The sequence below is a fragment of the Carassius carassius genome, chromosome 1 (assembly GCF_963082965.1).
Source record: "Carassius carassius chromosome 1, fCarCar2.1, whole genome shotgun sequence".
Classification (NCBI taxonomy): Eukaryota; Metazoa; Chordata; class Actinopteri; order Cypriniformes; family Cyprinidae; genus Carassius; species Carassius carassius.
Window position 1 is genome coordinate 28,197,046 of NC_081755.1, and position 14,816 is coordinate 28,211,861.

At 37.8% G+C, this 14,816-nt stretch overlaps 1 protein-coding gene across 1 annotated transcript in view; it reads left to right on the plus strand.

The window, feature by feature from the left end:
- stat5a (signal transducer and activator of transcription 5a) overlaps positions 1–9,732 on the plus strand; it is a 94,882-nt gene extending 85,150 nt beyond the window's left edge. The window contains exons 15-20 of the mRNA XM_059554762.1: positions 2,590–2,684; positions 3,484–3,626; positions 3,786–3,941; positions 5,019–5,070; positions 5,971–6,075; positions 9,116–9,732. Coding sequence (XP_059410745.1) covers positions 2,590–2,684; positions 3,484–3,626; positions 3,786–3,941; positions 5,019–5,070; positions 5,971–6,075; positions 9,116–9,239 — 675 coding nt within the window. The 3' untranslated portion in view covers positions 9,240–9,732. The remainder of the gene's footprint in view (positions 1–2,589; positions 2,685–3,483; positions 3,627–3,785; positions 3,942–5,018; positions 5,071–5,970; positions 6,076–9,115) is intronic.
- The last annotated feature ends 5,084 nt before the right edge of the window (positions 9,733–14,816 follow it).

Sequence of the window (14,816 nt, forward strand, 5' to 3'; positions counted from 1 at the left end):
GAGCTCCCTTCGAACCCTTGCTCTCAGTAGAGCTAAAGTTTTTTTCTTTGAAAACTGCGCTCCTGACGGCTTTGGCTTCGGTGAAGAGGGTCGGGGACCTGCAGGCATTTTCAGTTGACGAAGCGTGCCTGGAATTCGGGCCGGCTAACTCTCACGTTATCTTGAGACCCCAAGATAAAATGAAATGAAATGTAAGTTATGATTTTAAAATAAAATATCAGTCCGAATGACACATACCATGCTGTCGCAAATCAAGACCCCTGCATTAATTTGCAGTCTGTACTGAATATAATTCGCTTTGTACTTCAATATCACTCATGCAATCATGGCTTTGACAGCTGTACATGAGCTCTGATTAAGCTGAAGGCAGTATGGCCTAATGTTTTGTACAAATTCGGACCATGACTGTGACCTGTGGCAGCTGAATGTTAGCTGATCGGATCAACATTGCTTCTCATCCATTGCAATAGTTAATGGTTATTCAGGAAGTTAGGTTTGATCTGAGAGCTTTTGATGTGCAGGCAGGCCTAAGGCTGTGGCTGTCTTTGAAACGGCCCTTTGCTGATCTGCTACATTGAGCGGGCAGTGTTCCCAACCAAGTCCTTTGGAATTCAGGCATCGTTTGTGTTTATGGCTTTTGTTTATTTAGTCACGTATACAGTACTCACACATGCACACGATTGCACAAATACAAAGTTATCTTGAAAACATGCTAATGATTTAATACTTTCATATAGTGGGGTGCGAAATCTATGAACACATGTGGAAATACTATTTTGTATTAAACACAAGATGAATTGATTAAAATTTATGATCAGCTTTTATATGATTAAATGATTATATTAAGGAACAATTTGAATCCAAAATGTTACATAGAAAAGTATACAGGTACATTTCAATAAATTAGAATGTCATGGAAAAGTTCATTTCAGTAATTCAACTCAAATTGCGAAACTCGTGTATTAAATAAATTCAATGCACACAGACTGGAGTAGTTTTTGGTTCTTTTAATTGTGATGTTTTTGGCTCACATTTAACAAATATTGAGATGCACCTGTATATGAATAATAGTAGTATCATAAAGTTCTTGTTGATTCTTAAAATATATATATTTTTTAATTGAGTTTCATAATTGATTAACTTTGCAACACTGACACTGTTATTGAAATAAATAAAACAAATAAATACAGAACTAAATAGCTGAAATTAGTTCAGTGAATTGAAATTTTAACTGCTTTACAACTGAAATTATAATTTTGTCTTCACAACTGATGAATTTTGCAGCATTAAGACTCTTATTTTCCTGCTTTTCTAAAACTACTTTGAAAAATCTGTATTGTATACAATAGTATGTCAATAATGTGACTTGACTGTTTATTTTCATGTCTTAAATTCCGAATTTGAACCCGATGGTACGTTCAAGAGACACCTGTGTGTCTCTTTGTGATCTGCCATGCTAACTGTTGAAACAGTCAGGACATAGGACATTGTATTCTAAGAAATAGATTGATTAAAGTGAAAGAGATGAAGATGAACGCTTCCTGTCTTCACTCCTAAGTAATGTGACTTTGCTTGTGGATCTCTGATTAAAAACAGAATGAACATGAAGCAGTGGATCATGCTCTCGTTCTTAAGCCCTGAATGTTCCCTTTACCCCCACACACGCTTCGCTGTTTACTCTCTGATTCATGTCAGCTCCATGTCCATTTCCAATAAATGCATCGCTTGCGAGGAACACGTACCAGGAATTCAGCAGATTGTTTATTCATATACTTTCATCTTTTATTTTCCATAACTGTTAAGTATCTGTGAGGAAACAAGCTTCAAACATGCTTTGAGTTCTAGTCCACAACATGCTACTAAGGCTTATTTAACACTTTCTTTACGCACATTGTATAAAAAGTAGATGTGACCAATCAAATTAATCCATTTAGGGAAATATGGTAAGTGAACTGAATAGGATGAAGAAATTGACATTTACTCTCCCTCATGGTTTGTTAATAGTGAGAATTAAAATAAAGTGACTGTATCAACTCTATAGAAAGTGTTCCTTTTTTATCTCACATTTCATAAGTTACTCAATATGACAACAAAATCAGCAATAGCAATGTTGTAGTTAACAGCTTAGCTCCGAATGTCAGAGATGTGAATACCTGAACTGAGAGGTCATTGTGTGTGTGTGTGTGTGTGTGTGTGTGTGTGTGCTTACTCTGGCACTACTTGTTTGATCTGTAGTTTGACGTATCTGTCCACAGCTTTAGCTGGAGAGGAGGGATAAAGCTGTAAATGTAAATGAAGCCATATTATTTATTCATGACCTTGTCAGTGCATACTGGGACAAGGTCTAAATTAACTGAACCACATAAAAATAAAAATAAAAAGTTTTTATTAGTTTTTTGTAATAGAAAAGCTGCTTTGAGATGGTTCAGTTTTGTTTCTATTGTACTGTATGTTTTTAGAAATTACAGAATACAAATGTAGGTAAATCTTTGGTTGTTGTTGTTTTTTTTTCAGCATCATTTATTTAGCATCATTATTTTTACTATGCATGTTAGTCTTTTAAGCCTGATTTGTTTGTTGTCATTGTAGGAGAGTTTACCAGGCAGGAACTTCACTTTTTGGCAGTGGTTTGATGGTGTAATGGAGCTTACTAAAAAACACCTGAAGCCTCACTGGAACGATGGGTAAGACCTGACCTCAGTCAGAACACAACAGATAGAAACATCACACTCCTACAGATTTAATGTTAAAGATGAAAATCCATCCATGTGTAAAAGCGAAAAAAAAGTCACTTTGTTGCTGCTCAGTCATTGAATGAACAGAAAGAACTAGAAAAGGAGACGTAGCTCCTGTATGCCCTCACATAACAATGCCATCTCTCACCTCACAGAAGCTGAATCTCACAAAGACATGACAGTGACTTTTGTTCATGTGACTTGAAATGGAAAATACACTTAATTAACTGACAACTTAACATTTATTTATTTCTGAAGAGTAATTAGGTCAAAAATCATGGACACTTCTGATAGTGATACAAATTTCAAGTTTAGGCCACTCTGCTGGAAAATGTTATAATGAATTACATCCTTAAATCTGGTTCTTTTTTTCTTTTTTGTGAGTGGTATAAAATGGATATGTTCATTATGAAGTGGTTCTTTGCCATTGCAACTGGCTGATTGAGATATAGTGCCGGTTTAAACTATACATTAAGGCATTAAACCATGGATGGATTAACACAGGAGTAAGATCGGAGAGACCTCTTGAGGCTTTGATAAGATCTACAGTAGCGCTCTCTCTCTCGTTTTTTTACTGATCTTTTTCTCATTCCCAGTCGTCATATCTTGTAATCCTTTGTATACAAATCATGATGAAACTGAACAGTACACACAAGATGACAGTCTCTCTGTTTTTGTGAGTGTACAGTAAACATTCTTTGATGAATTCATGTTTGTGTTCATGTGTTCGTGTGCTTGTATGTCTCAGGGCGATTCTTGGCTTTGTGAATAAACAGCAAGCTCAGGACATGCTGATGTCCAAACCCAACGGAACCTTCCTGTTGCGTTTCAGTGACTCAGAAATTGGCGGCATCACCATAGCCTGGGTGGCAGAGAACCCTAACAAAGCAGGTAGAACCATTGCTTTGCTCCTCCACAGCCATTTCTTAAATCAAACCTGACGTAATGCATAACAGGGACATTTTATACATGGTATTTCAAAACAAATCACTTAAATGCTCTTAAAACTAGTTCAAAACGTGTGTGTGTGTGTATGTGTGATCTTCATAGGAGAAAGGATGGTGTGGAACCTCATGCCTTACACAACCAAAGACTTCTCTATCCGCTCCTTGGCGGATCGCATCAGCGACCTGAATCATCTCATGTTCCTCTATCCTGACCGGCACAAAGACGAGGTCTTCTCCAAATACTACACCCCTCCGCTGTGTAAGCTTGATCTCTAATTATCTACATATTATTCATCTTTTTTTGACATTATATACACACACACAAACTATCATTCAAAGATTTCAGGCTCAGTATTTTTATTTATTTATTTATTTTTTGGTGAAAGTAAAGTTAATTGTAATGGTATGAAAGATTTTTATTTCAAGTATTTAAAAAATGTCTAAAAATGAGTTTTGAACTTTTATTCATCAAAGAATCGTGAAAATCACAGTTTCCACAAAAATATCAAGCAGCACAGCTGTTTTCAATATTAATAAAAAGATGATATTTTGAGTACACATCATATTAGTATGATTTCTGAAGGAACATGTGACAGCCTTGGTGAGCCTTGGCATATTCAAAAACTGAGAAATTTTTGCAAGCCCAAACTTTTGAATGGTAGTGTATGTTCTTATTTATTTCTTAAAATATTTATTCAAAATTATTTATACAAATGCACAAATATTACATTAAACATTAAAGGATTTTTGAAATCGAAGAGAATTAGGAGAATTAAAAGTTTCTAAAAAGTTTACTTAAAAGAACAATATGAACTTACCAATATAAACTTACCATCTTGAAACTACTTTGAAATCGGGGACACTGTAAAACATCTGTTTTTGCACCTGTATACTCTGTGTATACTGTATACTGTATAACTGTATTCCTGTATACTGTATACAAGTCAGGACACAAGGAAGGATTGTGAAAATAGTATAACGACACCATCCTTAGGAAAATAATTGTCGTATTAAAAGCACATTAAAATGATCATGTATGCACAATGTTGCTTATTATTTTATAGTCTGTAAAAATCATTATATGTACATTGCTAGCCTGTGTGTTTGCATGTGTGTGTTTATGTCCTTGTTTTTAAATGAAAGTGTAACACTCTGGCTAATCTAGTGTGTTTGTGTTTGTCAATTCAATTCAATATGTGCTTTATTGGTATGACAGTTGTTACAATGTATTGCCAAATTGTTGTGTTTGTCTGTGTGTGTTCTCATTCACACACAGTGTGAGCCAGAGTTATGTTATGGTTTAGGAATAATCCGTTTATCTTTCGCTCCTCTTCAGCTAAAGCTGTGGATGGATACGTCAAACCACAGATCAAACAAGTAGTGCCAGAGTAAGTACACACACACACACACACACACACACACACACACACACACACTTCTGTCTCTGTGTGTTTTTCTGATCTCTCGGTACAAGTCTTCACATCTCTGACATTCAAGAGCTAACTTGTTAACTCCATGCGGTAAACCTAATTGCCCGCTAGCATATTAGCGCTGGCCATGCTCTGTGGGCAGATATTGGTTGCCATGGATGCTTGAGACTCTAGTTTCACTCCTTAGCATATACTTAGCTTTGTTAGCCTCATTAGCAGCATTATTTATCCAAAGGTGGACGACCCCATTGGTCTTGTTAGTGAGCCTTCCACTTCGGTCAAACTCAGCAGGGAGTCATACACCATCAGACTCAGATAATTCAGTTCTTCTCATCAGCATTCTGAGGAAGCAATTTACAATTTAGCTCTTCATTTTGAGGGTTAGCAAGAGCTCTGACTGCTAGCACCTCACAGAGTGTGTGGAGTAGCAACAAGCTGTGAACTAGAGCTGAACAGAATGAATGAGCTTTTGTTAGTTCTTTATGAAGCTTTTTGACATTTTATTGAAGGAGAGAGATTAATTAATATATATCAGACGGTATTCAAACTCATTCCTCAATATTAGATGATAAATTTGTAATTAAAACCTTATAAATGAAAAAAAAATAATAATAATAACAAAAATAAATTTAAATGTTAAAGTCGAAAGTCTAAAATTACTTAAATTAAATGTAACTAAAATAAAAATACATTAAAAATAAATATATGAAAAACTAATCAAATTGACAAAAGTCTCATATAAAAATAAAAGCTAATTAAAAATAAGATTAAATACTACAACAGAAAATAAAAAAATACTAAAATAACACTGATGATGTTAAATTTAAACTATTTATGTGTGCGTCTGTGTTCATGCAGGTTTGCGACACCTAACCCCGACCCTGCAGCAAACCCCACCTACATGGACCATGCAGCTTCTCCAGCTGTCAATCAACCACATGCTTACGGACTCTATCCTCCCATGTGAGTGTTTCTGTCTGCCTGTATGTTTCTGCATCAGGGTAGTTATTAACTAAAATGTAAAACTAATCAAAATAATTTTCGTTAATTGAAATAAAATGAAATAGAAATATTAGATTAGAAATGCTGCTTTGGCAAATAACACAAATAAAATAATCTAGTTTCTTCATCACTGTAAGTTACCAAAAACACACATGGAAACACGTAACACATGGTATGCGTGCGTTTGTGTGGCAGAGTGGCTTTTTCCTCGCACTGTATAACGTGACAGACAACTAGTTGTTCCTAGTAGTCTAGTAGTCAGGACAACTAGTAGTCCTGTTCCGTTCACACAGCTCATGTGTTCCGAAAATGGGGTTGTGAATCCTGAAAATTTCCAGGTGTGAGTTTGGTTACAGAATTTGGTTGTCACACCCGTAAATAACTGAACTGTTATTTGAACATAACCGTATTAAGGACTCAAGTACAGGACTGACAACCCTATTCTGCAGCTGTGTGAACGTTGCCTATATGTGTCACGCAACGGTGTAATGAAACGCACAAGGAAAATGATGCAATGAGCAATGCAAACAGTCTTTAATAAATCCACATAAGGGTAAATTCAGGACAGAACAGGCAGGAGCACACATAGGGATGCTGTATACTGGACAAACACAGACTGCACACACTAGGGCTTAAATATAAGAGATGACAAGGACAATTAAATAAGACACACCTGAACCAAACGACACAATCATACCTGAGGGAAGACTAGGTCACAGAGCACATGAGGGATGAAAACACAACTAAAACAGTCAGGTGGGTGACAGCTTAGCAGGAGGACAAAGGAGTGGATGTGGGATGGTGACAGGGGCTGGCAAGAAGGTAGGAAGGGAGACAAATATTGGAAGAGGATGACAAACAGAGTCCAGGGCGGATCAGATGGAGAGTGGAGCCATTTTGGAGACAGGAGGGAGCAGGAGGAACCAGGTTGCAGCCATGAAGGTGACCCATGGTGGAGCTGACAGAGGGAAAAGCCACGATTGAGGAAGGGCTGACAGCTCCAGGTGGCCGACTAACGGTGGAGGTTGAACCTGAGGCGGAGATGGAGAGCCGAAGAGCCAGGATGACGGGGAGGATGCGGAGCGCCAAGGCAGAGCAGATTGCTCCGGCAACCAAACAGAGGCAGGGATCCGGAAGTTCGAGGTGGAGCTGGAGCGACAGAGGACCAAAGTGGAGCCGGAGGGAAGTAAGAGACTGACAGAGCCAAAGGGATGGAGGGATGAGGTGTAGCCAGATGAGTGTAGTCTCAAGGTTACAAATGGTCGATGACAGACTAAGGCGGAGCTGGAGGGACAAGGGAGCTCAGCGGAGATGGTGGACTGATGGACCATGGCAGAGAGGAGGGAGCTAGGAGCCATGGTGGAGAAGCTGGGTCCAAGGGCTGAGGCGTAGTCCGGGACTCAGAGGCTGGAGGTGGAGATAAGGGATCCTCCAGCCATGACCCCGATGAAGACTGACAGACCCACGGCACATATGGTGGGCTTAGGGTGAGCTGAGGGGCTGCCAGGAGACAGCGGAGGTGATGGGGAGGACTGATACAGAGGAAGTGGGATAGGGAGGCTGGGCAATGGCTCAAAATGCTCAGGAGGATTTGACACGGTGTCTGCTGCCTGCGCACACCATAAAGCCACTTCCAGCACCGTGAGCGCTAGCGACAGTGGAACAACCACCGTGGTCATTATAGTACAGGCTGATAGGTCAGTGCAGACAAATATTTCCTGACAGTTCAAATTCGAACTCCCTGGTTGATTCAGGACAGATTGAAGATTATGTCACAACCTCTGTGGTCATAACAGGACAGACAGATGATGATGACGGGAGAAGACGAGGCATATCCTCTGAGCGCAATCTCAGCTCACTCCTAGCGGTTGTGCAGTGTGTGGGGCAATCCTCTGTGCCCTCGCTCCCAAATGACATTTCCACCGGCACGTGTCTAACAGTCGGCTCGCGTACCTGGACTGACATCTATAGAGGCTCTGTTTCCAGGCAATCCTCAGCTCTGTCGCTCTCCTCGGCTCATCGGTCGCAGCGGGTTCTGGCTCTCCATCAATGGTGGGCTCATACTGTAGCTCCACGAAGTAGGGTAGTTGTAGGCTGCGCTCTGGGTCGACCATAATATCACAAAAGAAAAACTTTCCAAACAAAAAACAAAATGCAGGGAAACATGCCGCATTTCTTTCACTTCTAGGTCTGGCCTTCTGTGATGCTACAGTGAACTATACTGCATGACAAATAGGATGAGCAAACAGACTTTAATAAATCCACGCAAGATTAAATCCAGGACAGAACAGGCAGGAGCAAACATAGGGACGCAGTAGACTGGACAAACACAGACTGCACAGACTAGGGCTTAAATACACGGGATGACGAGGACAATTAATAAGGCACACCTGAACCAAATGACACAATCATACATGAGGAAAAACTAAGTCACAGAGCACATGAGAGACGAAAATGCAACAAAAACTGTCCAAGGGTGTGAAAATATGTTTATCACTTTTTTTACCATGCTTAAAGGGATAGTTAACCCAAATATTACAGTTATGTCATTAATTACTCATCCTCATGATGTTCTAAATGCGTAAGACCTTATTTAGATATTAAATTAAGATATTTTTGATCAAATCTGAGAGCTTTCTAACCCTGCATATACAGCAATGCAACTGACATGTTCAAGGCCCAGAAACGTAGTAAGGACATGTGTCAATGCCTGTTGCATTGCTGGTGAATGAAGGTCTTACAATGACATGAGTGTGAGTAATTAATGACAGAATTTTCATTTTTGGGTAAACTTTCCCTTTAAATCAATTCTGCAGTTTTCTCCTTCAAATCAGCTTAGAAGATATCTGATTTCACTTTATATATAATAACATCTTTTATAGTAAATAACCTGTTTAAGCAACCTAATGTGCTGTATATACTATGGAATTTATGTAATTGGATATGAATTATTAAGATTATTGTTTTCAAACTACTCAATGTCACCCGATCTCTCTCTCAGTGGAGACCCTATGCTGGACGCTGATGGTGATTTCGATCTGGATGATACCATGGATGTAGCGAGGCATGTAGAGGAACTACTCCGCCGACCAATGGAGGGCCAGTGGAGCGGCCAGCAGTCATGACCTCTTGACCTGTGACTTCTCACCCTAAACAATGTTTTTTTTTTAAATATATATATATATATTTTTTTTTTGTCCTTCTACTTTGTATTTTCCCCATTTGTTTCTCAGTGTGGGTCTTCTTGACTTCTTTTGCTCCATCATCACACCTCTTTCTTGTTTCCCCTATCCCTTGTTTCTGTAGAAGAGAAAGGAGCTAATGGAAGAAAAAAAATACTATGAGCCTTCCTCTAATTAAATACCACCAAACAGTATTGTAGAAAAAAAGAGAGAGAGATGCATGTTATCTCTTTCCATTTGTGCGTGAGTTGTTTTTGTTTTGTTTCAAAATGACTTTTCACCGGAAACTAATCTGTGAAACCCTTAAGCCGAGATGTACTACTGTAAGGAACATTTTATGTTTTTCAAACTGTTTTATGGTTGTCATTTTATTTCCAGGGTGTTCAGATAACTACTGCATCTGAAGTAAATGCATATTATCCTTTGCACTCTTAAACGAATGCTTTCTTGCAGACGATGACATTATTGTTACCATATGGTGATTGCAATGTAACTCTTCTGTACACTAAAGAGTGTTTAGGTTGCAAGGCTGTTAACATTCAGTGCAGCTACATCTACGTTTGTGTTTAATCTGAACCGTGAACACAAGTTGCAGCCACATCCAAACCAGCAGCACACGACCTGTCACTCACGTCACAGAGACTGAGGCACACATGAGAAACACACATGCGCCCGCTCGCATCCATCCTGCGTAAATCGATGGAAACACGTGGGGTAGAGAGTGGTCCGCTTAGCATCTGGGCTCACGCTACACTACACAGGCCGTCTCTCGCTCGCTCTCTGTCTGTCTCTCTCCAGTGCAACAGGTGATGACCTCATCTGTTCTCATGCTTTCCTCTTGGAACAGAACAAGAGAAGCCGTCGTCATGGTTACACGTGCTGCTCCATGCATGCTCTTAACTGGCCATCCTATAGGTTCGCATTTCTGCATGTTACCGACCTCTGCCTTGGCCACTCAGGACATTGACGTACAGTTGATGTAAAATATAAATAACAATGACACAATTAAAAGAAAGTACCTATATCCAATATATATGAAAATTATTTTTTGTCAACATATTTCTATTTTATTACTGTAGGGCGCTAGATAGTTCCAGCCCCCTGTTTAGTGCAAAATGGCATTTTACTGTCTTGATTGATGGTAGAAGACCTGATGTACTTATCCGAAATCAGTACACAAATGGCACAAAGGGTTCGGTTGCTGCCATCTCTGTAGTTTCACTTCAGATTTCAGCTGAGCTTTCGCATGGAAGAACAAGCCAAGCAGTGAAGTTAGCACGAAGAGACATTTCCTGTGTGCTTACTGTATGTGTAACCTGCAAACCTAATTAACGATGCCCATTTTTAGATGCCTGTATTCGTTTTTAAAGGATGGCTTGTCCCTCGCAGTGGATGTTGATTTATTTTCCTGTCTATTTTTCTGTCGTGGCAGAGAAACTTAGGAAGTTGTGTGATTTTTCTTCATCTTTTTTATTGTCTTTGTTTTCAAACTGATCTGTCATGTTGTTGTTGTTTAGACTGTTTCTCACTGTAGGTGTTAAGGTGTGTGTATGAGTGAATGCTTTTGTGTGTGTGTGTGTGTGTTTGTGTGTGTTGGCATGTTCAGCTCTGCTCTGTTTGTGTTCGTCCCATGTTTGTGGTTTGGCAGTAGAGAAGAAAAATTTAATTGACAATAAAAAAAAATTTCTTAATAATCTGGACTCCAGCACAAGTGGTCTGAGCACTTCGTCTTTCTGTGATGAACGTGGGTTTATAATTGTGTGATTTACTTTAGCAGTTTGTGCACCTTGACATTTTAAAACTACAAAAAAAAATGTTTGTCTTTCTATCCTGTTTGTAAATGGTTTTTGAATAAGTGACTTAGAGCAAAGTCATTGTGCTCTTCGCAACCACTCTTCCTAACAGCATGTATGTGAGAAAACTCAAGAGTTTCTTTTTCTTCCTAAACTAAAATCAGACAGTTCCCTTTATGGGCTTGAGTTGTTGGACTCTTCAAGCTGTTAATTAGTTTTCATGGAACAAATTATTCAGCAAGGGACCTTATCATATTGATTGATAAGACTTCAAATCTATATAGAAATTACAACCCTGGTTTTAAAAGCTGTTTTCTTGATTTTAAAGGTGAAATGTTCTCCATTTCCATAGTGGTGTGAAGTATCATGATGGCACAAAAGTCTCGATGCAAACATGGATACCAAGTGTTAACATGAATCAACATGTAGCAACCACACTGAGCCATTCTCTCACACTTTCAACATTAAAACCAAGTGCATGTAGAGAGAACAAACATAAACAATAAAAACATTTTTATAATCGGTTTTTGACATTAAATACACAACGTTTGTTTCAGCTAGGTCTTGAGTTGAAAAAGAGTTTTTTTCCTCATACAAATAAGTTTCAACAGGGTTTACAAACGTTTCAATAATGATAAGTTAGTATAAATGTTCGTATTAATGTAGAATGTATGGAATGTTAAATCGTGTTCCCTGTGTAATTCACAACGTGACACACACAAAAACATTTGCGTTTCCGACGACAATTTCAAATGAAGGGAACTTGCCCCCTCTTTTGGTCGACAAGGGTGAATGCCAGTCCGATGTGAAGTCGCACCAGCAGACAGAGAACGAATCTATTGTCTTAAATTGACACCATATAAGCTCAAACCATCACTCCTCTCGGGAAAATGGTTATCCTTTCAGACTTGATTTATAAAAAAACAATTTCCCTGAAATTTACCGCCAGGCAGGAGTACGATTTATGTCTCTAATTGCAAAGAGAATATTGCTTGTGGAAAGAGCTCATCTGTTGCTTGGAGACAGAAACCTGTGCTTAATAGAGCCATATATAGAAAAACAGTATGCCAGGTAGCTACTGTACCAACAAAAGCTGAACCATCAGATAGATCAGAGTCAGCTGCTCCGCTCTTTGAGCAGCAGGTAGGCCTACTGAGAATCTAATTAATTCAGTCAAAGCAGAAAAGACATTGGGTTTAATCTATGCAGGACATTCTGAAACAATCAGTGTCACTAAACCTTAACACATTTTGTATTTATTATCTGCATTAAAAAATTGCTCCTTGTATAGTCTATGCTATTTTTATAATTTTAGCCTAAATAATCTGAATTAGGACACACATTAGACTCATATTGATTTTAAAGCTAATCATATCAAGATTTCATGCTAAATAGGCTATGAATAGCCTACAGACTGACCTAAATAATAACTAAAAGAAAACAACTTGCATTGTAAAAAGCATGATTTAGGCTACTTAATTTATGAATCATATTTTTAAATTAGCCTAGTTTCCATTTGGAAGGACGATTTTGCTAAGCCTTGCCTTCTACTAAAAAGCGTTTTATTAGGCTAACAACAAAACGTGTTTTCTTAAGAAGCCTATTGTTTTTATTAGTAGCTAATAATTTGTTTCCCTTAAATTCCACTGTCAATCAAGTAGGGCCAGTTAGAGTCTTTATTATTATTATTTATTTATTGTATTATTTATTTCTATTTATTTATTTAATTTTGAGGGGGCAAAAGCAATAGGCCTAGCATATTTTACCAATATTAGTAGGTAGCCTAGAAGTGTATTTTCCGGATTCTTCTGTGATGTTCAAAATGCACACCCTTTGCTCTCTCTCAATCCCTCTTTACTCAGCGGCGCACTTTAGCTCTTTATTTGCATCCTGGCAGACTCAGTTAAATAATCAAATTAAAATCAATGTCTGAACTTTACAGTCTACAGCGCGCTTTATTATAGACAATACTTAATTTACAACACAAGCATATTTATTTTTGAAAAAATAAATTAACTATTTTATTTACTATACTGCACTATTATACTATAGGTTACAATGCATAGCTAATCGGAATTACCATAACAGGTTTTTTTTTTATTTCGCGAAATATTTTATTTTTTTATATACTGTCCGCCTGCCTCTTGTCACCGAGATCAATTCATTGGGATTTTTTACCACCAGATGTCGCTGAAACGCAATTTGTGAGTGAACTGATAAGCTAACGTTAGGTAAATTTCATGAGTTTGGGTTTGTTTTCAGTGTAGTTGTTCAGGGTCCTTCTCTACTAACGGTGCACTGATTACATATTAATGTACTTATTGAACTTAATTCATACCTAAATGTAAAATATTCATAGTGTCGAAGAGTACTTCGGGTGATTGGATTGTGTTTCTTTTTGCTGCTGTCTCCCCGATGAGTTATTTTTCCTTAGAGTTTTGTAATGTCAGATTAGTGAGAATTTCAGTGTCGCTTTCGATTCCTCATTCTGTGATCAGACACTGACAGGAAACAATACTCTTTCATCTCTTACACACACAGTTGACTTTCTTTGACACATTTGCTTTTCAGTAGTAGGCTACAGTTCTTAGATTTGATCAAGTAAAATGCTGCAAGAACATGGTTTTAAAATAAATGTATTGATTGTAATTTTTTACCTCTACCTTAATCCCTTAATCTCGAAATAACTGTTCACTTTTCAAATTAATATTGTATTTAAAAAACGTTTATTAATATTATAAGCATATTATGATGTGCATTTACACATAAATGAAGTGTAGTTCATTATTTTATTTTTTTTAAAGTCTCTTCACGATGCCATAGAAACTTTTTGTCTAAATGGTTCCATAAAAAAACCTTTAACATCTCAAGAACCTTTCTGTTTCACAAAAAGGTTATTTGTGGCGAAAGAAGGTTCTTCAGAATATAAAAAGGTAAGAAAGAGATGGTTCTTTAAAGAACCTTTGACTTAATGTTTCTTTGTGGAAGCAAAAATGGTTCTTCTATGGCATCGCTGTGAAGAACCTTTTAAGCAAGTGTTGTAGCCTGTGAAATGGGTTTTTGAGTGATTTTTTTCCATATGTAAATGTTTAGTGTTGTGCATGGAGGGTTCAGGGTGGAGTCTGTGCTAAGCTGTTTTGCTGTTAAAGGGTGGAAGATTGAAATATGGCACACATCCTGTCTCAGGATGTTATTGTGGTATGAAATTAATAGGCTGTATGATTTGCCTAAAGACAGATCAGAGTGATATTTGTTTTTCACTGTTGTTTCCTATACACATCTCACTCAAATCAGTGAACTGGAGCTGAGTGGGCTGGATAGTGCAAAAAAAAAAAAAAAAAAAAAACCTTTATTAAACCCCACCCTGCTGATAATGGAAATTGTGGCCATATCAGGTGTACAGTATGACAGCACAGTTCAGCCTTCTACCTCTTCCTCCATAAAAAAACAACCTTTTCAGTTTGCACAGGCACTTTTAAATAAGTTGTTTCAAGCAATAACTCCTTTGCGTGATTTGTTCATTTTATGGTTTACATTTGTTAAGACTAATTTAAATTTAACAGCAATTTAAGCAGTAATTGCCCATTCCAAATCTATCTGTTTTAGGCCTGATTTGGTATCAGTTGCATTTTGAGGCTGTGGAAGAGGATTATAGATTTTTAGTTTTCACTTTAAAAGTGTATATTTGTTGTGTACATCATGCATTTTCAACACTGAAGTTGTGATG